The 21,928-nt window shown below is 36.7% G+C and overlaps 2 protein-coding genes across 3 annotated transcripts; one reads left to right on the forward strand and one right to left on the reverse strand.

Annotated features, from left to right (window-relative positions):
• Positions 1 to 587: 587 nt before the first annotated feature.
• LOC114455647 (claudin-14-like) lies at positions 588 to 11,078 on the reverse strand. Of its 2 annotated transcripts, none has more exons than XM_028437015.1 (7): positions 10,944 to 11,078; positions 9,195 to 9,288; positions 8,748 to 8,905; positions 6,661 to 6,744; positions 6,337 to 6,574; positions 5,196 to 5,443; positions 588 to 3,086 (listed from the first exon to the last, which is right to left on the reverse strand). In XM_028437015.1, the coding sequence occupies exons 6-7, from the start codon at positions 5,427 to 5,429 to the stop codon at positions 2,577 to 2,579; spliced, it is 744 nt and encodes a 247-aa protein (XP_028292816.1). In that variant the 5' UTR covers positions 5,430 to 5,443; positions 6,337 to 6,574; positions 6,661 to 6,744; positions 8,748 to 8,905; positions 9,195 to 9,288; positions 10,944 to 11,078; the 3' UTR covers positions 588 to 2,576. The 2 variants fall into 2 exon arrangements, with proteins under 2 accessions (XP_028292816.1, XP_028292815.1); XM_028437014.1 differs by having other exon boundaries at positions 6,348 to 6,574; positions 10,944 to 11,075.
• Positions 10,636 to 21,760, forward strand: LOC114455646 (F-box only protein 47-like). Its single transcript, XM_028437013.1, has 11 exons — positions 10,636 to 10,696; positions 10,876 to 11,088; positions 12,369 to 12,530; positions 12,651 to 12,727; positions 12,877 to 12,951; positions 14,939 to 15,047; positions 17,518 to 17,691; positions 18,844 to 18,993; positions 19,158 to 19,300; positions 19,698 to 19,857; positions 21,660 to 21,760. The coding sequence occupies exons 2-11, from the start codon at positions 10,890 to 10,892 to the stop codon at positions 21,758 to 21,760; spliced, it is 1,350 nt and encodes a 449-aa protein (XP_028292814.1). The 5' UTR covers positions 10,636 to 10,696; positions 10,876 to 10,889.
• The last annotated feature ends 168 nt before the right edge of the window (positions 21,761 to 21,928 follow it).

Genomic DNA, 21,928 nt, shown 5'->3' on the forward strand with positions numbered 1-21,928 from the left:
AACGTGCATTCCAGATGTTAAAATGTTTTGTTTGTTCAGCCTTGATCAATAACTCAATTGGAAAATCTATAAATGTGATTTGAATTTTACGGCACTGAACTTTTTAAAAACAATCTTTTTACGTCATTGATCTCTTTTCTGTACATTTAGACACACATACATCACATACAGTTTAAATACAAGTATATTTGACTACTCTGAATAATCCAAAACCAAAAACTTTAGCCAAATAAGGATGAAGATTAAAACCAAAAAAGATCTTTGTCGCCATCCAGTGTTTCAGTTAAACTTTACACAAGCCTAACATAGGGACATTTACCAAGTTTGTAACAAACTGATAGAAAACTTAATGAATGTAATCATACATAAATAGTGGATATTGCACATTACTAGTGATACTTTTTTTTAATGATAAAAAAATAAACACAACAGCTGTTGACATCTCAGATTAAAAAAAAAAACCCCTAATCATTAAATGACAGCTTATTATAAATTACATTGTCTGCTGATTTTACTGGGATAAAAATCATATACATCAATTGTTAGGATGTCATTGAACCATTTGCATGTGCTTCCAGAGACAATAACAAACAAAAATGTATTACATTTTATCTGCCAGCTTTTAAAAACATCTTTAAAACTAAGTGCCACAGCAAAAACAATCAACATTTCCATAGATCTAACTCATCGCTCAAGTAAACTTCAATTCTACGAACGGTAGATTTGTGTCTTTATCATTCAATAAAATACATTTTAAAAAACTTCAATCAAAAAACCTTTCCGATCAAAGAAAAGTGTTTGAATGCAAATATTTGATACCCAAAAAATCTACCTTCATACAATTCCCATAGTATAACCTCTAACAATAATATATACATACTGGTCCAACAAATGTAAACGTAAAAAAAAAAAAAATCACAAAATTCTCTGTTATTCTCTATTTGACAGTATCTATATATTTACTAATAAGGTGAAAAAAATAAATCCGTACTAGCAATGATTTAATACAATGTCATAAAAACTATTAAATCTATTCTGAGCTCTAAAAGCACTCATGTGTACTTTGGACCCAGGAAGTATTATAATAAAAATAGTTTAGTCATTAACACGACATAAACAAGACAATTTTAGGTCAAATGCTGCCCCCTTGTGGTCATTTGTTTTTAAGCACAGCAGAAAGATTTCTAGGGTAAATAAGTTTTTATTTTATGGAAGCATATCGTACCATAATTACATTTAAAATGGCTTAACAGAAATGCTTTTTGATTTTTAGAATATAGCTGCACTTTTTTTTTTTTACTTGTAAATAAAATGAATAATAAATAATCCAAACTGCATTTTCATTTTTTCTTCAAGGTTGCTCATTTTGTAACTTAATTAAAATGATAAAGGAAATTAACTTTTAATTTTCAAAAGATAGCCCAACAAAATTCAATTTGAAATGAAACATTTTTTAAATTAAAATGCATTAGCAGAAAGGCTAATGCATTGAAGATTGTAGCTGCCCTATTTGACTCATAAATCAAATTGGTAATAAATAATCAAACTTGCATTTTCATTTTCTTATTCATTTTATGACACAATTAAAAAACTGTCAGTTCCCAATCTTTTCATAGGCCTGATCATTTCAGAGCCTTTCAACACATGCGCGTAGACTACGTCACTTCCTACATTCGCAATCTTTACGCTGCGTTCAGTCCGGATGCGGCACAAATTTTTGCGACGCGTGCTTTGCGCAAAAGCTTCAGCAGGATCAAAAAATGTTTTGACACCGGCATTCCTGGATTCACCAGGTTAACCAGCGACGCATCCAACTCGGTGAATTTCAGTTTTCTTCAAAAGCAGCACCAAATTCTTCCTGGTCTGGTCCCAGTAAAAAAAACAGGCCATGTCGTAGATGCTGATGTCAAGAGTTCAATATTTTGAACTCATGCTGCGTTCACACCGGACGCGTCAAAAAATGTTGGCGCGACCAGATTACATGAAAGGGATAGAGGTGAATTCTTCTCCTGTGGGGCGGCGCGGCCCGATCCAAATTTGTTTCAGACGTGCATATGAAGCGAATATGGGGAAAAAGTTTTTTGATCTTGTGGAAGGTTTCGCACGGAGGACACGTCACAAAAATTTGCGACGCGTCTGGTGTGAACGCAGCATCACGCAAATGACAAATGTCAATCATGCCGCATGCCGCTCCTGATTGACATTTAAAAAAAATTAAAAAATGAATTAAAAAATTCACAATTTTTTTAAATTAAACTAAATTTTTTAAATTAAAAATTAATAAAAAAAAAACACAATACATAAAGATTTGCAACAATTAGGCTCGTGAAAGGATTGGGCACTGACAGTCAAATTGAATTATGGAACACTTTTCGCGGAGGGCGGGGCACGAAAACGAAAACGCTTTCTTTAGTTGTGTTATAAAATGAGTTGTGTGGAAGAAAAAAATTAAAATGCAGTTTGGATTATTTATTTTGCTTCCATAGTGTTTTAGAGTTTAATATCTATTTTTATTTCAAAGTCTTACACATGGGTACGTTTAAGTGTGATGAGACTGTGAAGAACTGTCCACAGTCTTATACGTAGTTACTGAGTCTGTAGCCACTGCTTGAAACAGACCACAGTGATGGTGCACGGTTATCTCTGAGGGCCTCGTGGGGCCTGTAGGGCGGAGCAGGAGGGTACGTAGTGCTGAAGGCAGGTGGAGGTGATGATGGTGGATATTTACGATGCGAGTAAGCAGGTCTCTGTGGTCTATCCTTTGTGCTGCTCCAGCATAACACCAACCCCCCAAACAGGCAGAGCAGAGCAGAGACGTAACCCAGGAACACCGCCGGCCCAATCTCGTACTTAAACCCACTGGGTAGGAACGGGTCATAGAAGTCTTGGACCACCTCGTGGGTGGTCCAGGAGACGGTGATGAGGCACAGCATTCCAGCACAGATGAAACTAATCCCCCCACTTAAAACCACAGCAGATTTGACTGATGAATCCTGGGCAAAGCGCGTGCACTTCATCCCCATCACTGAGGCTACAGTAGCCAGAGCTGAGGTGAGGCAGGACAGCACCATGAGAGCCCGGGCAGCCTAAAACAGAGCAGAATGCATCTTAAACTTAGGATTCTAACCAGAAATAACTGCAACATCATTAACAGAGACACTGGATTATCATGAGTTACATATAAATGTTAAAAATGAGTCAACATGGGTTAATTTTACCATGAAATCTAACGGGTAATGACAAATCAGATGGTGTTTGGTAACAATAGGAACATAAGATTCTATGTTTCATCATAATGAGGACACATCTGTTTTATATTTTTGGTCACTTTTGGTCCCTTCCTCTTCGTTATAGACATTCATTAACTTAATCATCTTTTTGATAGGCTTTTGTTTAAGGCAGTGCTGTTTAACCTTGAGGTCATGACCCCATGTTGGGTCGCCTGCAATTTAAATAGGGTTAGGGTGAAATGTCTAGTAATTCATGCATAAAAAATGATTACAGGTTAAAATTAGTTTTTTTTGAATGTTTAAACTACTATTCTTTTTCAAATAAAAAAAGACAACATCTCAAACAACTGTATTGTATACTTTCACTTTCTAAATCTAGTTAAAAATAAAATACAGTATAAAAATATCTCAGCTGGAGCAACTTGTCACTAATCCTGGCTACTCTGCATTTGTAACAACAGTATAACACAATCACATATAATCGTATAATCACAATCCAAAAAAGGTTGGGAACCACTGGGTTTAAAGTGTCTGTAGACGCTCAGAAGTTTAGATTAAATCCAACGACACAAATGATATAAAACAGGAGCAAACCTTCACCAAGCCTTTACAGTTCTCTGAATCAATGATCCTGATCATATTGCCAAAATTATTCACATTTTAAAGGATTGGAATTCATTTTTATCCACATTAATAACGATACAGTAGGTCCAAAGGTATGGACACACCCATTTTTTCCCTCAAATAATTGTAATAACATGCACAATCTGGATCTGATCCTGATGAAACTTGGTGGAGTAATTGAGAAACCAACCCGACATAACTGAGTTAAATTTCATAAAGATCAGTCAATTATGAACAGAGATATGAATGTTTGAGATTCCACCAAGGATGAGAAGAAAAAAAACTGATTCAGATTGACCAATAAGTATATTGATCAGAATCTTCCATGGTGTAAGGTCTATCTTTGGTTAAAATCTTTTGACGGTACTACGTCTCCTAACAGACAAACACATTTAAAAATGCCAAATAAAATGAAAATATGACTCCCTTTGCGGATGTAACAATGATAAGGTGCAGTAAAAATGATAATAAAGTAGTACTGTAGTAAGCCAGTCAAATCAACAAGACAATATATGTTTTTTCTACCCTTAGGCTTTGATTTAAACTTTAAACCAAAGTCTCTTTATGCTTTATAGCCACATAGGCAACTGATTTTATGCAGCCCCCAAAGTAAATATACAACATGACAGAAGAAGACACATAACAAGAGCAAAAATACTTAAAAAAATACAAAGAATTTCAACATTGCAGGAAAATACAGTTAAAGACAAGATAAAAAACATAGAAAATACTCCCAAAAGACACAAAACTACTACAAAAATTTACAAAACAACAACAATAGTGAACAAAATTACTCTGAAAAATATGCAAAATTACAGACTTACTTTAAAGTGTCTGTAAAAGTGTCTGTAAACCAGGGTATGAAATTAAGAAAATATTATGGAGGAAATTTTGGCCCCTGGGGGATTATTTTTAAATGATTGGGTGCCATGGATATTTTTAGAGATTAAGATGCACAGTAACTTCTGCCAATGCAAATAAATGAAAAGCACACCTTTTCTTTTTCAGAGAGATGTTTGCAAGTAATATGGTAGCAATTACTGAAAGAAGAAGACAGATGAAGGGAAACTATGGTTTATTTAGCTCTTAACAGACAGCGCTCACAATAAGTTGTTACCAAAAAACTTGGGGGCAAGGTTTTTGGGGGCATTCTTGGCTAAATTGAGGGCCCTCGCTAATTTCCAATACTGCTATAAACTCTCAGAGGTTTAGTTTAAACCTGACAATACAAATTATATAAAATAAAACCCATCTCTACTCACTACAAAGTACTGATTACAAATCTAAAAACAGTTCTCGTTGTAAGCATTGTAAGCGTGATTGTGCCTGTGCTGTGTGTACCTGCAGGTCTTGTGGCAGTGCCAGCAGTGATCGGTACACCTCACACTGATAGATGCCCGTGCTGTGCCACACGCACTCCATCCACAGGCCTTTCATGTATCTGGTGGCTGTGATGATGTTAGAGCCCACGTAGCTCGACAAGCGCCAATGTGGCAGCGCGGTCGCGATTATGGTCCCCACGAAGCCCAACTGGCCCAGGAGGAAGCCGAGGAGCTGCACAGCCGCGCTGGACATGATGGACTTATTATCTGAGTGGTGACAAGGGACAGTGTTCAGATGTTTAAAACAGACAATCACAGAGAATTACAGCAAGTAAAATGTTAACATATTATTTAAAAAAAAAGACACAAAGAATCTTGCTGGGATTATTACGCAAAAGTCAACGAAACATCAAAAGAAACATCAAAGGAAACATCAAAGAGATCAGCAGACGCCTCTGACAAAGACTGGCAGTTGACAGTCGAAACATGTCAGGAAATCAAAGTGGATTTCCTGAGGAACAGATGTCTGAAAAAAATTAAACCTTAACATATTATTAAAAAAAAGACAAAAAGAATAAAATATTCTTGCTTGAATTATTACGCAGAAGTCAAGGAAACATAAAAGGAAACCAAATAAATGAAACGTTAACATATAATTCAAAAGAAGACAAAAATAATCTTGCCGGAATTATTTTGCAGAAACATCAAAGAAACATCAAAACAATCAGCAGATGCCCTTGACAAAGACTGGCAGTTGACAGTCAAAACATGTCAGGAGATCAAAGTAGATTTCTTGAGGAACAGTTTTCTAAATAAATGAAACCTTAACCTATTATTTAAAAAAAGACAAAAAGAATCTTGCTGGAATTATTATGCGGAAATATCAAAGAAACATCAAAGCAATCCGCAGACGCCTCTGACGAATGCTGGCAGTTGACAGTCGAAACATGTAAGGGATCAAAGTGGATTCCCTGAGGAACAGTTGTCTGAATAAATCAAACCTTAACATATTATTTAAAAAAAAAAAGACAAAAAGAACTTGCTGGAAATAATTCTTCGAAAGTCAAGGAAGCATCAAAGAAATCTGAATAAATGAAATCTTAACATATCAATCACAGAGAAGTTACATGGTGGATAAGAGGAAACAATTGTTGGAATACCGTGTGCTCACCCTGCAGTACTGTGACTCCTTCACTCACTGACTCTGTGTCTTTCCTCGATACTCCCTGGAGTGGTGAAACTTCTAGTATTCCTCCATCAGTCCCTGTTGAGTGGCAGGTGACTGCATGTGTAACTAATGAGAGCAGCGTTCACCCGTTTAGCTGGTGTTCTCCTCTGGAGGCTAAAGCACAGCGGCCCTATTTGTTATGCTTTTTTTTCGTTTTAGTTGACACCCTTCTGGAAAAAAAAAAAAAAAGAGGAAGGAGGAAATTAAACATTTACAGAAAGCAGCCAAGCTGAGAGTGCTGCTATAAGCCACTAACTTTGAAAACGTGCACGTGTCTGTGGGGCATTTGGTGAGAATGAGTTGGTGCCAAAGCACAGAAGCAGCAGCTGGGACCCAAACTCTATAACGAGAAGGAATAAAGAAAGAGGGAATGTGTTGTTGTATCATTGCTTCATATGCTCACACTATAGCCACTTGTGCTACTCAGTTTTACATTTACAGCTGCTCATAAAGCTGTAAAAATACCAGTGCAGGTGTAAGCCCCACCCATAGTGAGTCACAGTCAACATTGACCTAATCATTCACTTCTGTTTGTCTTCAGAGTTTTGAACAAAATGTTCCGTGATTGAGTTTCGGGACAACAGCATGATACATTATTATAAACTGTAACTTCATTTTTACCTCTGCCAACAATGTAATATTTTCACTGGCGTTTATTTACATGTTTGTTTGTCTGTGAACAGTCTATTATATTACATATTAGTTCATTATATGTTAAAATTTCCAAAATGTGTTCGCAATTGATCGATGTTCACGAATTTTTACTCAAACATGTCGTGTTTTTTCCTTCTATCACTTCACTGAGTTTCATCCGGAAATACAAGAAAATTGTGATGTATATACGGATTTTTCTCAATGTCTTTTTAACATTTAGGTGATGATGCATTAACGGAGACTGTTATGGGGAGGCAGAGGTTTACAATTTCTAGCTGGTTTGTTCGCAGGATTACGTCAAAAATACTAAACAGATTCTGACCAGATTTTACCCAACGATCGACCTTATGCCATAGAAGATTGAATACATATTTGGAGGGGAACTGGATAGGGATGTAACAATTAATCATAAGGCAGTTAAAAATCGATTCATAGATATCACTGTTCACATTGATACTGTGAAAATTCAATCGCAGTACTTTTTTTAAACAGCAGAGGGCGCTGTCCAGAAGTGTTGAGGGCGGGCGGAATCTGCTACTACTTTCTACCTTCTACTCTTAAACATATTCATAAATGATTCCTTACCCCCTTTAGCACCGAAAGAATATCTGTAATATTACGTAAATATCTGTAAAAGTCACATTTTTCTATTAGCTCTGTCTGCTAGCATAGCATCTCTTCTTCACTGCTAGATTAGCCGCATGCCAACCGACCACTAGGTTACCAGCGCCCTCTGCTGGTCCAAACAAATATCTGACCTAAATACAGTTCAATGACTGTTTTTTTTTTTTTTTTTTTAAGTCCAATTGTTAAGGCACAAAATACATTTTCAGTTGCACTTTTAAAAAGAAAAAGAACTATTATGCAGTTTTGTATTGTTTACTATAGAACCAGAATTCAAATTAATAGGCTTCTTCTTCATTTGTATTATTCCTTTATTTATTTCATTCAGGATTTATTTTTAGTTAAATTGCATTGTTTTGAATAGTTTATCAAGGGATTCTTTTGACAATGAAAAATAAAAGGAAAACAGTACAGTTTTTTATAGTTTTGAACCCAAAAAAAAATAAAGGAATATTTTTCAGTCATCATATGTCTACAGTCCCATTTTGTAAAATAAATCGTGAGAGAATCGTATCGTGAACCCAGTATCGTGAATCGAATCGTATCGGGAGTTGAGTGAATCGTTACATCCCTAGAACTGGATCAATATACTGATTCTGGATCAATTTGAAAAATCGCTATCTCTCATCATTGTCTTGGTTTGTAAATTGCGAATCTGAAATTTGACTCAGTTATGTCGGGTTAATTTATAAATTCACGAGCTTAATTCGAATCGGATCCATATTGTGCATTTCGTTGAGATTTAAAAAATAAATAAATGGGAGTGCTAATACATTTGGACCTATAATAAGGTTATTAATGACAATAGAAAGTTATTTAAAAGCTTTTAAAGTGTGATTGATCATTGTACCATGATCAGGATCACTGATCCAGATAACTTCAGATATCAGTCAAAAAGGAGATTTGGTGTTCTGAGGTTTCTTGTCCTCACACTTTCCTCACAATGGGTTCCCTCTAAAACTAAATGTTTATTTATTTTTTTTATCTTTTTACCCCCTTTTTTTAGTAACTCACAAACAAAAACACCACAGTGTGATGATTACAAGAGTCCAGATGAATACTTACAACCATCCATGTATGACTGACAGCTCTGTGACCACCAGTCTGTTACAGAAATCATCTTATTCTTCGTGGTATTCTTCCTGTCAGCGTCAGCAGTGTCTTGTCACAGATGACAGGAGAGACAAATCCTGCTGCTGGGCTGCTGATACCAACAGTTCGGCCTGGACACAGAACACAGATGGAGAGAAATGATATTGTCCAAATTGTTTTTCTGCCTCAGCAGCACATATGTCTAGATCTGCAAAAATAGGAAAACTGACAAGTAGATTTGTAAGTTTTGACTAAATTCAGTGTGTATATGATGTGATAGATGAAGACCACATGGCTTGATTGCATGTGTGGTCACTTGTGCACGGTAAGCAAAACTAAAACGTCATTTTCAGAATAAATCTGTAACCCAAAGTCATCCCTTGTGTTAGTTTCTCCTCCTGTGTTCCAGGTGAAACCTACCGTGACAAAGAATGGAGCGTTTTCTCCAGTCCTTTCCCAGCATCCAGGTCACTGCATTAGCCCCGCAGCGAGCAGATGATCCTCTCCAAGGTGCCTGTGGGAGACGCCATTGGAATATGTGCGACTTAAGAGAATAATCCTGTGATTAGCAGTTGAAGAGAAGTGGTTTGCTCTGCGCAGCGTAAGAGGGAGAAGTAGGTGTGAATAAAATAAATAGAAAAAATAATAATAATTCATTTCTACTGGTGCTTCAGAGGCCTCAACCTGTTAAGTGGCAACATTCAAGGCAAACACATATTATATAGATTTTTAAACAAACGTTGAACAAGTTTAATGAAATGACAAACTGTTTTCCTGAAAGACTAGTAAACTACAAATATATTTAAGTAGGACACATAGGTCATTTGATAGATTGTTTTCCCCATAGGAAGTGCGTTATAATAAAAACAAACTAACTCCAAATGTATTTTTCATAAGAAACATAGATAAACATGAACTATAACGTCCCGAAGCTCAAAACTCAGGAATAATGTCTTTATTTCAGTCAGCCGTATAAAGCTCCTTCCTGAGTTCTGAGTACAGGCATATTTAATCTCATATTTAAGGTTATTTCCATAGTCACACATTACAAATACCACCCCAGTAATGCAGTGGTATAAGAGTGTCTTTACAGCCCAAAAAGGTGCACCCAGCTACGGGAACAATAATAAATTGTATATTTGAAGCAGAGTTTATTTTTATTTAATTATTTTCCATTAAAAAATAATTACAGGACTAATCAATACTTGGCGTACTGTTTTGGTTATAATGGGTGCGAACAATTTCCACAAAATGCAATATTCTACATCTGATTGAAATAAAAGGTGCCAGGTTTGCACATGTTATACCACTAATTTTATTTTCCAAACCTAGAAATAAAAAAAAGAAATGTGGACAAATGAATTGTATAATTACATAGATAGATATCAATGATATGTATATTTCTAGTGTAAATTGGTGTATATTATAAGAAGCTTATATGTATAGTACTAAGTATTACAAGGGGTAGGATCATATACGTATATACTTCCTCCTACTCTTTTCCAATAGGCTTCACCAGCATGATATTTTCTGTACCATTTGTTCTCTCTTTGCTTTGTTTGATTTATTTTATTTATTATTATTATTATTCTTTTTTATTGTGAGATACATTGCTGTTGTGTTCATGTTCGAAATAAAATTAAATCAAATAAAATGTGAGTTATTTTCCAGTTTGTCTGAAAAACTACACTAGAATTATTCAAAAAGAGAATTTCATGCTCCAAATCAATGCAAAACTTTAATCTATAGTAAGTATTTATTTATGTTTGGAAGAAGTAACTTCTACTTTAATCAAAATGTCCATTTCCGGTCACTATCTTGTCTTTGCGGTAAAGATCAGAGACTTTTTTTTCCCGCCACTGCCTGATCAGAAAATCAGGCTACGCCCAGAGCTCCGCCATTTTCACTAAGACTATAAACAGGTGATTATCTTTATAAAATTTAATGAACTTTTATATTATATATGACAGTATATGTCTCTCGCTGAGTTATTTCGGGTAAATACTTGTTCTTAGCATTAGTTACGTTTAGGCTTGTGCTCTGCTGGCTAGCTTACGCTTTTTAAATAACAAAGTTAACCAATTAAATTATCGCTTTAAAGGCATTTCATTACCGATGACAAGGAGAAGGACAATGAGCAAAATGTATGGTAAGGTTCCATGGACTCACAAGTCTGGGCCTTACAAGAAAGACCCTCACAGGCTCCGTGAGGGCCCGAGCATCGTCACCCGGAGCCAGGCAGCGCTGGCCGACACCAGCCTCCTCCTCCGGGTCCCCGAGGAGGTGTTTCACATGATCCTGGATCAGCTCTCAGGTGCGGAATAAAGTACAAAAACCACCACAAAGTCTTTACATCTCATGAAAATAAGTCTGTGATGTGAAGAATAAGAAGCATAAACGCACTGATTTATTTACTCACCCTATATTGCACATCTGTCGTTTAGAGGCTGGAACCATTATTATAATTCACCCTTTCTACAGACAGAGGGCGCTGTTGTGCTTCTCAATGTGGATTCACAAATCAATTACAATCACTTATTGCAGTAATAAAATCTATTATTTATAATCATAGACAATTATCATCCCAAGTGTTAAAAGCAGATAGTAAATATGTCTAATTTTGCATGTGGATTTAGATATATATATTTACAAGGTTATGCAAATAAAACTTTTTTTTCTGGCACATATATCAAATGTACTTTATATGCACTATGCATGGTTGAATTAAGTCTGCATCGTTTACAGAACATGGAAACGATGCATGTTCTGTTTTATCACATCAGATTAACAACTGGTAATGGCCTGCAAAGTATTCTTTTTAATTTACAATGTAAATGACAACTGTGTTAACCTAGATCAATATTACATAAATTGCTTTGAACAACAGGATATTATAATTAATACTATATTAAAGTTAATTGTTTTATGACAAACATGCGTCTCAATGAATGTCAATGATAATAATAGTAATAAAAACCAAGCAATCCTGAAAAAGGAACAACCAGATCAGAAAATACATGAATTAATAATAATAATAATAATAATAATAATAACTGCAGAACCCTGAAAAAAGGAACAAGCGAGTCAGAAAATGGATGGATAATAATAATGATGATAATAATAATCAAATGTTTTATTCATATAGCATTTATATAGCCCCTTTCAAAAACAGCTTTACAGATCTTAGATACAATAAAATACAAATAAAGAGAGAAAATATAGCTTACAAAGTGCTTTACAGATAGTAATGACACTAAAAAGACAATGAATGAGGAAATAAAGCGTCCTTCTATGATTTTCTTGAGAATAAATATGACCAATGAAACTAAATAAGTGTAATATACAATCTGTTTCTCAAGTCTTTGTGTGTCTTTTTCTCTCTGTTCATCGATTAATTAATCCACGTGTCAAACTCATGTACCGGGGGCCAAATCGGGACCTTTGGAACATCCAGGGCACAATAATGTTGAAATTACTCATTTTCCCACATAAAATCTGTGGCCCACTTAAGATTAAACTGCTCCTTATTTGGTCCCTGAACTAAAATTAATTTGACACCCCTGCATTAATCTATCTATCTGTTAATTGATCCAGTGCGGGACATCAGTGTGTTCAGCATGATTTCCAAGGAAATCACCAGCTGTGTAGTGGACTACATCTCCACTATCGCTTGGAGGAACAAAAATATTATCCGATGCTCTCATCCCATCACCACCATTCAACAAAGAGCCACACTTGGACACTACAGAGATTTGGGTATTTTTTAAGAAAATACACTGTTTTAATATTAGGCTTCATTATTATGAAGCTCACAGGATACAAAGAAATGCAAGAATAATAGTAGTTCCTTTCTATGCTTTTGTGTTTGATGCTTAGGTCTTTTGTTCAAGCGGTGTACCCTGCTGCAGCCCACCAAAGAACGATTAAAGTTCATATTCAGCAAGTTTTCACAGGTAAGGAAATGACAGGTGAGAAGATTCTGTGTGTGTGTATAGTAGTATTCTTTGTTTTACTACGGTACTTATTTTAATACAATTTAGATGAAGATTAATTTTCTCTCAGTTAAGACAAAAAAAAAAGGTATTCCATTGATATGTTTCAGATTCCATGCTTCCTGCTGGAGCAGTGTGATGTCCCAGACTGCAGGGGTTTCACCTGCTACGGAGCGTTTCTTCAGGTATACAGTCACTTGAAAATCATTTGGATTATTAGGGTATATTTGTGTTACGATTAGGACTGTCACTTTAATGCTGCGTTCATCCCGAATGCGTCTTCTGCCACACGAAACATTCCGCAGGTTTCGCCGGATCAAATAATGTCCTCATTCACTTCATTTGCGCGTTTGAAGCGAAGCCCCACCCACCAGCGACACATTCAACTCTGTGAGTTTCACTGCCTACTGAAGCAAGGAGCTGTGCTCCTTTTTCTTCTCTCGTAAACATAAACCACCTGTGAAAAAAGCTGGTGCGATTAGCGGCTATTGCTATCCTAGCTCACTGCAGATTTTCAAAGATGAAAACTACAGAGAGAACTTTTATCTGCTACTACCACCTCCTCTCTGATTCTCCTCCACGTGAAATCCTTCCTAGTCCGGTTATGAAGGCCATGTGATACAGCTCCAGGTGGTCACACACAGCTTCTACTCTCGGTTTACCCAATAACACTGATGCACAGACTATAAAACCAAGACGGGAGAATGCCGAGCTGCTCAGCTTTGTTTGTGTTAATTTTGGCTTTTAAAAACACCGGATGGAAAACTATTCAATTCAATTCAAGTCAATTGAAACTAAAGCCTAGTTTGCCTTATCACCGGAGCTTTGCAGCCTCCGCTATCACCTCAATGTAGCCGCTAGCACGGACAGCTAGCGCAGACACTCGGACAGTGCTCACCGCTACATGCTGCAAGCGTGCCGTGACTGACAAATGAACAAACTCACTGGATAAATGTTGTTATCTGAAGGAGAGAAAATGCAACAAGTTCGGTCAGAAAGTGTTCTTGCTGCTTATGATGTGCTAACTTATAGCACTACATATGACGCTTTATTATCCCCCGCCACAAAATGTGGAAGGGGGATATAGGTTTGAGCTCCGTTCGTCCGGGTTAAAGGGGACAGCTTTTCTCAGAAACTGTTTAAGATAGGATAACCAAATTCAGTGTGTGGCTTCAGGGTGTCAATACCTTGATGGAGTTCGAAAATGAGAAGCACGCAATTATTTTTTCCAGAGTTATTGCCCTTTTTTTTACTCTGTTTGAGGTATCTTCAAAGGGGACAGCTTTTCTTTGAAACAGTTTTAGATAGGATAACCAAATTAGGTGTGTAGCTTCAGAGGATCAATACCTTAATGGAGTTCAAAAATGAGAAACGCACAATATTTTTTTCTGGAGTTATTGCCCTTGTTCCATTTTTTCACTCTGTTCGAGATATCTTCAAAGGGGACAACTTTTCTTCGAAAACATTTAAGATAGTTAGTAATTTTTTATTCTGATATGATAATATTTTCTTATGTATACGTCTAAGTTAGATTTCGGATATTTAGGAAAGGGTTGGGAGTTATAATGAGAACTAATTAGGCGAGGGATGTTGATGACTATGTTTTCTTGTTTTACTTGTATTTACTATAATTTGGAGAGTGACAAAAGGACTAGTCTCAAATACAGAGGAATGTAAATGGCTACGCCTGCATCTGTTCAAGTCTGTTAAAAACAATAAATGACTTTATTAAGCCTCTTTGTTATATATCAATGTTTTGATCTGCCACAATAATGTAATTTAAATGAAAAATACCTCGAGTTTTAGGTGCGATTAAAAAAAGAGATGAATTAGATTAATTAATTACAGAGCATGATTAATTATTCGCACACGTTTTTTAATCTCTTGACAGCACTAGTTACGATTACAGATTATTACTGCCATAGCTTTAGGAGTAAAACCTCAAGTAACAAGAAAATGCTCACGTTTGAACCAGCAATGTTTGGCTCACTAGATTTAGAAGGATTACAATCACATCACATGTGAGACTTTACACCAAACAACACATTTCTTAAACATTTATTAGAAATTAATCAAGTGACACATCACTGTACTGTAGTCACTATTACAGATAATTATATGCTGAGTCCTTGTTCTTTAAGATTTTGAAATAATGTAGTGATTTCTTTACAGACTCTAATCGCTGGATGGGATGAGCTGGAGTGTCATCGAGTGTTCAACTTCCTGTGTGACCTCACTAACCTACTGCAAAAAACTGAAGGTGTCGTCATGGCAAAGCCAGGTGTGTGTGTGTGTGTGTGTGTGTGTGTGTTAGCAGGGGTGTCCTTCATTTTTATTGATGGGAAATGTTTCTAATACGGTCAAATCTTCTGCTCGCTAGTGGTGAAATAACTGATGTATCTACAGTATGTGTCAATTTATTTTTGTTTAATCGCTACGGTCGGTAATAATTTCACCAGGATAATTTAAATTAAGTTGATCAGAACTTAATCAATAAACCTGCTTAGATTTAGTAAACCCTGAGTGGAAATTGGATGACATTAATACTGCTCTCATACACCTCTACATGACATATGATTATAAATAATTTAAAAGGATAATATTCAGAATAATCCATGTCAGTACAACATATATCTACCTTTTAATTGTAGTTTACATGTGGTTTTAATTGTCTTGTTTGTTCGTTTTTATATACATTTTTATTTAATTATTTTTAATTATTATTTATTTAGTTTCCTCACAGGAGTTGAAAAGCAATATTTTCTTAAAAATGTATAGGATATTTCTTAAAAAAAATAAATAAATAAATTTGAAATATTAATGTGGAAAACATGGAAATTGGAAAAAAAAATAATAGAATTTGTGAAACAGATTTTATAGGACCCTAGGAATGTATGAAGGTGTCTTCAGGCTCCTGAGTCGCTAACCTGAACATGGCCTCCTGGATTTCATCGAGAACTTTTTCATTTTTTAGCCGGAGTTATGGTCATTTAAAATGCACTTCCCCAAATGTGTCACGTTTGGTGGGAAAACAGTGTATTTCCTTGGATTTGTGAAACCTTGCAGGTGTCGGGAAAGGATGTGAAAAGTGGACGAACTAACTGGATGGACAGACTAATGCTCAGTGTTCACCAACTAACTTATTTAAACAACAGACAAAATGAGGTTCAGGTGTGTACACTATGACTCCAGCACAAGGGAAGAGTTTGCCAACATTGGAATTCCGCATCATGTGACAACAGCGTGATGGTGATTTAGGGAGGTTGGTGCGGTGCCGATATTGACAAATTCAGTTGTTTTAATGCGACTTGGGAAAGCAGAATTACTGTTCTAGACCCTAGGTTCCCAGAGTATGGTACGGGTACCCCAAGGGGTACACAAATTGTCACAGGGGGGTACGTGGATAAAAACACTGACAACTTTGGACACTAGAATATAAATAGAGCAGTTAAAGGGATAGTTCGCCTATTTAAGACATGACGTTGTATGCAATCCTCACCAGCACTATAGTGCATACACATTGTCTCACTCAGTGGTCACCTCCCTGGTCTGAGTTCTGGCCGTTTGAAGTTGGTCAAGAAAGTAGTCCCGGTTAGTTGTTGATAGCGCGACTCGCGGACAACATGTCTGACTCCGCCGATGGCAACCAGCCAGAGACAGCTTTGACATGTTGTCCGCGAGTCGCGCTATCAACAGCTGATGGGATTAGGCGCACCGATGACGTTGACGGCAGCGCGGATTGATGGAAACGGAAAAGAAAATAGTGCCGATTAAAACTGGAGGTATGAATTTTTTTTGTGGGCGGTTTTGTGATGTAAATGAATCAAGCTTATCAACGCATATCTTTTTTTCTATTAAAAACGCACAGTTTTGTGGCCCCGGAAACTAACCGGGACTACTTTCTTGACCAACTTCAAATGGCCAGAACTCGGACCAGGGAGGTGACCACTGAGTGAAACAATGTGTATGCACTATAGTGCTGGTGAGGATTGCATACAACGTCATGTCTTAAATAGGCGAACTATCCCTTTAATGTTAATGCTAATGCTATGCTAAAGTTATTGTTAGGTTAATGCTAATGCTAGGCCAATGGTATGGTTAGGTCAATGCTAATGCTGAGTTAAAGCTAATGTTAGGTCAATGCTAATGCTAGGATAATGCTAGCTTATTGCTATTGTTAAGCTAATGCTAGGTTAATGCTAGGCTAATGCTATTGCTAAGCTAATGATAATGCTTGGTTAAAGCTAATACGAGGTCAATATCAATGCTAGGTGATGCTATTGCTAGGTTATTGCTAGGCTAATGCCAGTGATAAGCTAATGCAGTGTAATGTGGGCCAGTATCTGCATCCTTACTTGTATTTTCTTCAGGAAATGCAAATGTTCTAGTTATTATTATACATTATTCCTCAACAGGATAGGTAAAATTCACTGTAGGGCTACACTTTATATGACATTACCTTATTATGTTTTTTAAGTGTGCAGGAGTAGGGGGTACATGGCTTCAGGTTAAATGTCTAAAGGGGTACGGGATTGTAAAGAGTTTGGGAACCACTGTCCTAGACTCAAACCTTTGAAAAAGTAGCCAACACCAGCACTGCGTACTTTCCCCCTGGTGTCGACTATCACCTGTGTTAGCATTTAGCTTTAAAAACATTGTTCTTACTGCAGAGTCGGTTTGTAAAAAGTTAAAGGAATTAACCCGATGGCCTGGATGATAAAAGCAACTAACAGCTGTTGTTTTTTGATCAGGAGTGAAGCGCCACCAGGAGCTACAGCTTCGTCTGTTCTGCCGCCACGTTCTTTTAAACCCGTGGTTGGACCAATCAGAGGGTCAGTTCTGGCTTATGCTTCTCCTGAAGCCTTGGCCACTGTTCAACCAGGCCAAAATACTCTTCATCCTCTATGGACCTCTTCTGCCTGAGGGTGAGTCTCTATCTGCAGTCACGTTTTGGACTGAATGTGGGAATGCTTTAGATTCAAAAGATGGTGATGTGGATTTAAGACAAATACTCGTCTTTGTTGGAAAATGATTTTTATTTGCTTTGCACAGCAGGAACTGTCAGCTTGTCCTCAATTGCTTTCATTTGCCATTTTCCTTCAGATTATCAGTTTATGGGAATCATTCAAGCTTTATTTATCTATAAAACATCAGAATTAAGTTTGAGAGGATGAAACAAAACAAATCAAACTGAAACTTCACACTAGTAATTAGCTTTTGTCACTGCATTGATCAATGTACTATAGACATTATACACTGTAGAATCATAAATTATGTTTTATTTGTGCAATTGAGTTGATGATTAATGTCACTAGTAGCATTTTGTAATAAGTTAATGGGGTAATTTTATGTTATTTCACAAATGGCCCACGCACTTAGATCTACTGAAAAGCTAATAAACAATAAATGATTATGAGAGCCTCGTGTAAAGGATTTTCAATATTCACGGGTGGTAAAATAACCCAAAGTTGGAGTCCAAAATAAAAACGAAGTTTCATCAAAAAAAAAAAATTGTATATCCCAAGAAAGAGTTATCTTTATACTCTAAATTGAAACAGAGATGATATTTTTTCTTACATTCTCACATCCAGTTATGGGCTAAAAAAAAAGTACTTTTTTAGATTTCAAGAGACTGTCACCCAAGAACCAAAGCATATATGTGACTAATCATTAGTGATTCAAACAGTCTATGGACATAGCTCAAAGCTGTTAAAGTTACAGATAGCTGAGGCATATGTAAAACTGTTTACTGAAGGCCCAAACATGTTCAAACCACAAAACCAAGAGGGTTAGCATGTCCACAAGATAGGATGTATAGCAGATATTTTTGTATATTCTGAGAGAGTAGGTGGAGCTGTATTTCTGTACCAGATTTCAGTTTCATATGTGGTTTAGTTCCTGAGAAATTGGAAAAATAAGGACGCACAAAAATCTACACACACATGCCACTAAATTGGCCATATCTCAAAAAGTGTTCATCCGATCAATTTATTTCAGAATTTTTTGAGACCAAAGTGCGTGGGATGTTCTGAAAATGAGTTGGAATGACCCAATGTGTGAACTGCTTCATCCTTCAGGCGTCCTTGGCTGGCAGGATGTGGTGGTGAGTGTGTTACCTCACAACTCTCTGTGGGAACTTGCCAAAGCCATCCTCGTGCTTTTCAGCAAAATGGAGGTGAGGGGCTGGAGCTCTGACTCAATGCTGGCCATCTTTGAGGAGCTTATTGGTAAAAACATCTTTATTTGAAGTGTTAATGTCAGGAAGACTGATATTTACAAATAGAAAACATACTTCTGTGTGAAAACCAAAGGGCAATATGTGTGTTTTCTCCTTCTGTATTAAATGAACTGTGAATTCAAAGGTAAATATTGTTTGAATTGCTCCATCCAGTGATCCCAGAGCAGTGGCACATTGAGAATGTGGCTCGTCTGCTGGTGCTGTGCGGCAGCAGCCTCTGCTACACCATTCTGGCCAGCAAAGCGCTCAATGGACGGCTCCCAGAGGTCTCAAGACTCATCGTTTTCATCATACTGGTGAGAAAAACCCAGAAATCCAACTACAAAGATAAATGAATTACTCTGAGATTGTTTTCCCGTGGGTTTATGAGAAAACTATTGGTTTTAAAATGAAACAGCTGAGGTTGTTCAAACCTGAACAGAGATACAGGAAGATGGAGGCACTGCTCTGGTCCAATTCTATTTAAAAAAAATTATATATTTAAAAATTGTAAAATGTTCATTTGTTATATAGTTAATTGGTCTCAATTTACCTCAAGTGCTTTCCATTTTTAAAGATCCTTTTTATCTGTCAATAAACTGTTCAGTGTAAATATAGCTTGAAAAACATGAAAATAATTATGTAAATGTGACTTTTAAATATATTGAAGGCACTCTCTCAGCCCTCTGCTGTGTACGTCTTATTTCCATGAAGGTGTGTCAGAAGGACGGATACCACATCTCCTGGGCAGTGAAGCTGGTTCAGGCGATCTGGAAGGCCATCAGCACACCTCCTGAAAGGTTCAACTTCATCCTGCAACTGGAAAACACATTTTCAGACGTCACCAAAGAGTTCTATGAGCAAGCTGCTGCAGGTGAGACAGAGAGAGAGAGAGAGCTCTTTATCAGTCACTTTTTGGGGTTATTGCGGCCAAAAATGAGCAGCATTTGTATGGGAAATTAAGTGAAAAAAATGTAGGAGTTAAAAAATATATATATAGTATGTGCAAAATGATGCTGTAGCTTCAGTGCAATAAGAAGAGGCTCAGATTTATTTTTTCAAAATATCCCAAATTCCATTTTAGAGTTTACCCTTTTGTTTCCTTTTCATCAGCTTTCCCTAATTAGATGTCATTACTGGCTTTTAAACTTCCTAAAATAGTGCCAAACATGCATATTACGGTTATAGGAGTTAATTATTGTTGTTAATTTCCTATTTCTCACAGAATCAATAAAGATTTTGTGCAAGATTTGACATCTTTCTTTTTGCTAAAGTTGCTACACATCAGTTCACCCACTTTGCAGTGGAAAATTGCGTGCAAATGCGTGATATTGACCCAAAACATGTTAGTCGTGTTCAACTGTTCATGTGATTGGCCAGAAGGCGTGGATACAATACATCACAGAGCAGATTCTTCACTACATGGCTACTGTAATGGATGTTAGTGGTGCAAATGGTTTATTTCTGCACAAACACACACAGTCCATGCAGGATAACCTAAGCCCCAAATGGCTGAGGATAGAAACCCACAACGTGACTGTCAAAAGCAATGATTCTAACTGAAACCACAGACTAGGGATCACACTGAGGCAAACACACGACAGACTGACAATCATCCGTTCATTCCATGCACAAGGGTTAAGTAGGAGAGGTAACAAGGAGATGGGAAGCAGGTGTGTGGGGGTGTGGCCTAAGCCATGGGAGGAAGACCACGGTCACACGATACACACCTAACCTAAAAAGACCTCAAAAGAAGTGAATTATGAAGAAAAATATGAAAAGTCTGACCTCAGGACACAAATAAGTATTCTCGGGTTAGCCACATATATTAAAAAAAGAATAATTTATTGTTGATTTAGTTAGATTTTTTAATTGAGTTTTTTTAAAGGATTAAGATTAGGGCACCACTGTTTAAAGAACTCATAATTTACATGATATTATTGATATCATTTTACACGTATACTTGATTCAGTGGAACCAAGTGTAATGTTCTGCTTCACATCAGTTTTACAGGAGAAACAGACAGTCTTTGTATGTATTATGGTTGTATCCAGCAAATGTTTTGAGTTCTTTGTTGCCATTTTCTCTCCCAATAAAAGTCTGGCTCTTCTACATGACCTCTGGCATCAACAAGGCATTTCCACGCAGAGAACTGGCTGCCACTCACTGGATGTTTTCTCTGTTATCAGGCTGCGTGCTTATAAACCCTCGACATTGTTGTCTATGAAAATCCCAGTAGATCAGTACTTTCTGAAGCATTCTTTCCCACAGTGTAGCAGCACGTCTGGCAACAACAAACCAGCAGCAGACTTTAAGGGGATAAAAACAACCATATTTTCCCTATTCTGATGTTAAACTTCAGCAGGGCATTCTGACTGAGTCTATGTTAAAGTACAATGAGTTCATTGTCTTGAAATGTGGCTGATTAGCATAATAGCATTGAGGGAGAGGTGATATGCAGTATGTGATGAGTTACTGTCGCTTTAAGGTTTTCCATAACCTTTAGTTTGAATTATGACTTTTTAAGAACTGTTGGAGAACATAGACCTTTTAAAGCTTTTTCCTAACATTTTATGTTTGATGTTGGAAAAGGTAACACAAACACAACACAAACTGCACGTTCTGTGTCTTATGTGTAACTGTATGTTCTTACGTGACATGTTTCTCTGTTTTCAGGAAACCATGAAGAAAACAGGGAGTCTTTTCAGAGTTTTTGCATCCTTCTTGAATCCAGTGCCAGATTCCACACAAAATTCCTCCAAGTCCTCCTCAAGTAGAGATTATTCCTTTTACAAAGGATATCTGGATGCTCGTTGTTCCAGAACCATCTCAGATACAAACTTCCAAAGAGATTTTACTGCTTATTTTTATTTATGACGTATTTATTGATATTTAAGTGTGAGTTGTGACAGTTCGACTCTGATGTTTGATGTTATTTATTAAAC

This window comes from Gouania willdenowi, chromosome 21 (assembly GCF_900634775.1).
Source record: "Gouania willdenowi chromosome 21, fGouWil2.1, whole genome shotgun sequence".
In the NCBI taxonomy this organism is placed as follows: domain Eukaryota; kingdom Metazoa; phylum Chordata; class Actinopteri; order Blenniiformes; family Gobiesocidae; genus Gouania; species Gouania willdenowi.

Bases quoted from the DNA above. Each gene is read 5' to 3' on its own strand.
- LOC114455647 (XM_028437015.1), bottom strand. From the start codon at position 5,429: ATGTCCAGCGCGGCTGTGCAGCTCCTCGGCTTCCTCCTGGGCCAGTTG. The intron at 3,087-5,195 runs GTACACACAGCA...GCTCTGTTTTAG, and splicing joins CACTGCCACAAGACCTGCAG to GCTGCCCGGGCTCTCATGGT.
- LOC114455646 (XM_028437013.1), top strand. From the start codon at position 10,890: ATGACAAGGAGAAGGACAATGAGCAAAATGTATGGTAAGGTTCCATGG. The intron at 12,728-12,876 runs GTAAGGAAATGA...GATATGTTTCAG, and splicing joins TATTCAGCAAGTTTTCACAG to ATTCCATGCTTCCTGCTGGA. The intron at 19,301-19,697 runs GTGAGAAAAACC...ATTTCCATGAAG, and splicing joins TCATCGTTTTCATCATACTG to GTGTGTCAGAAGGACGGATA.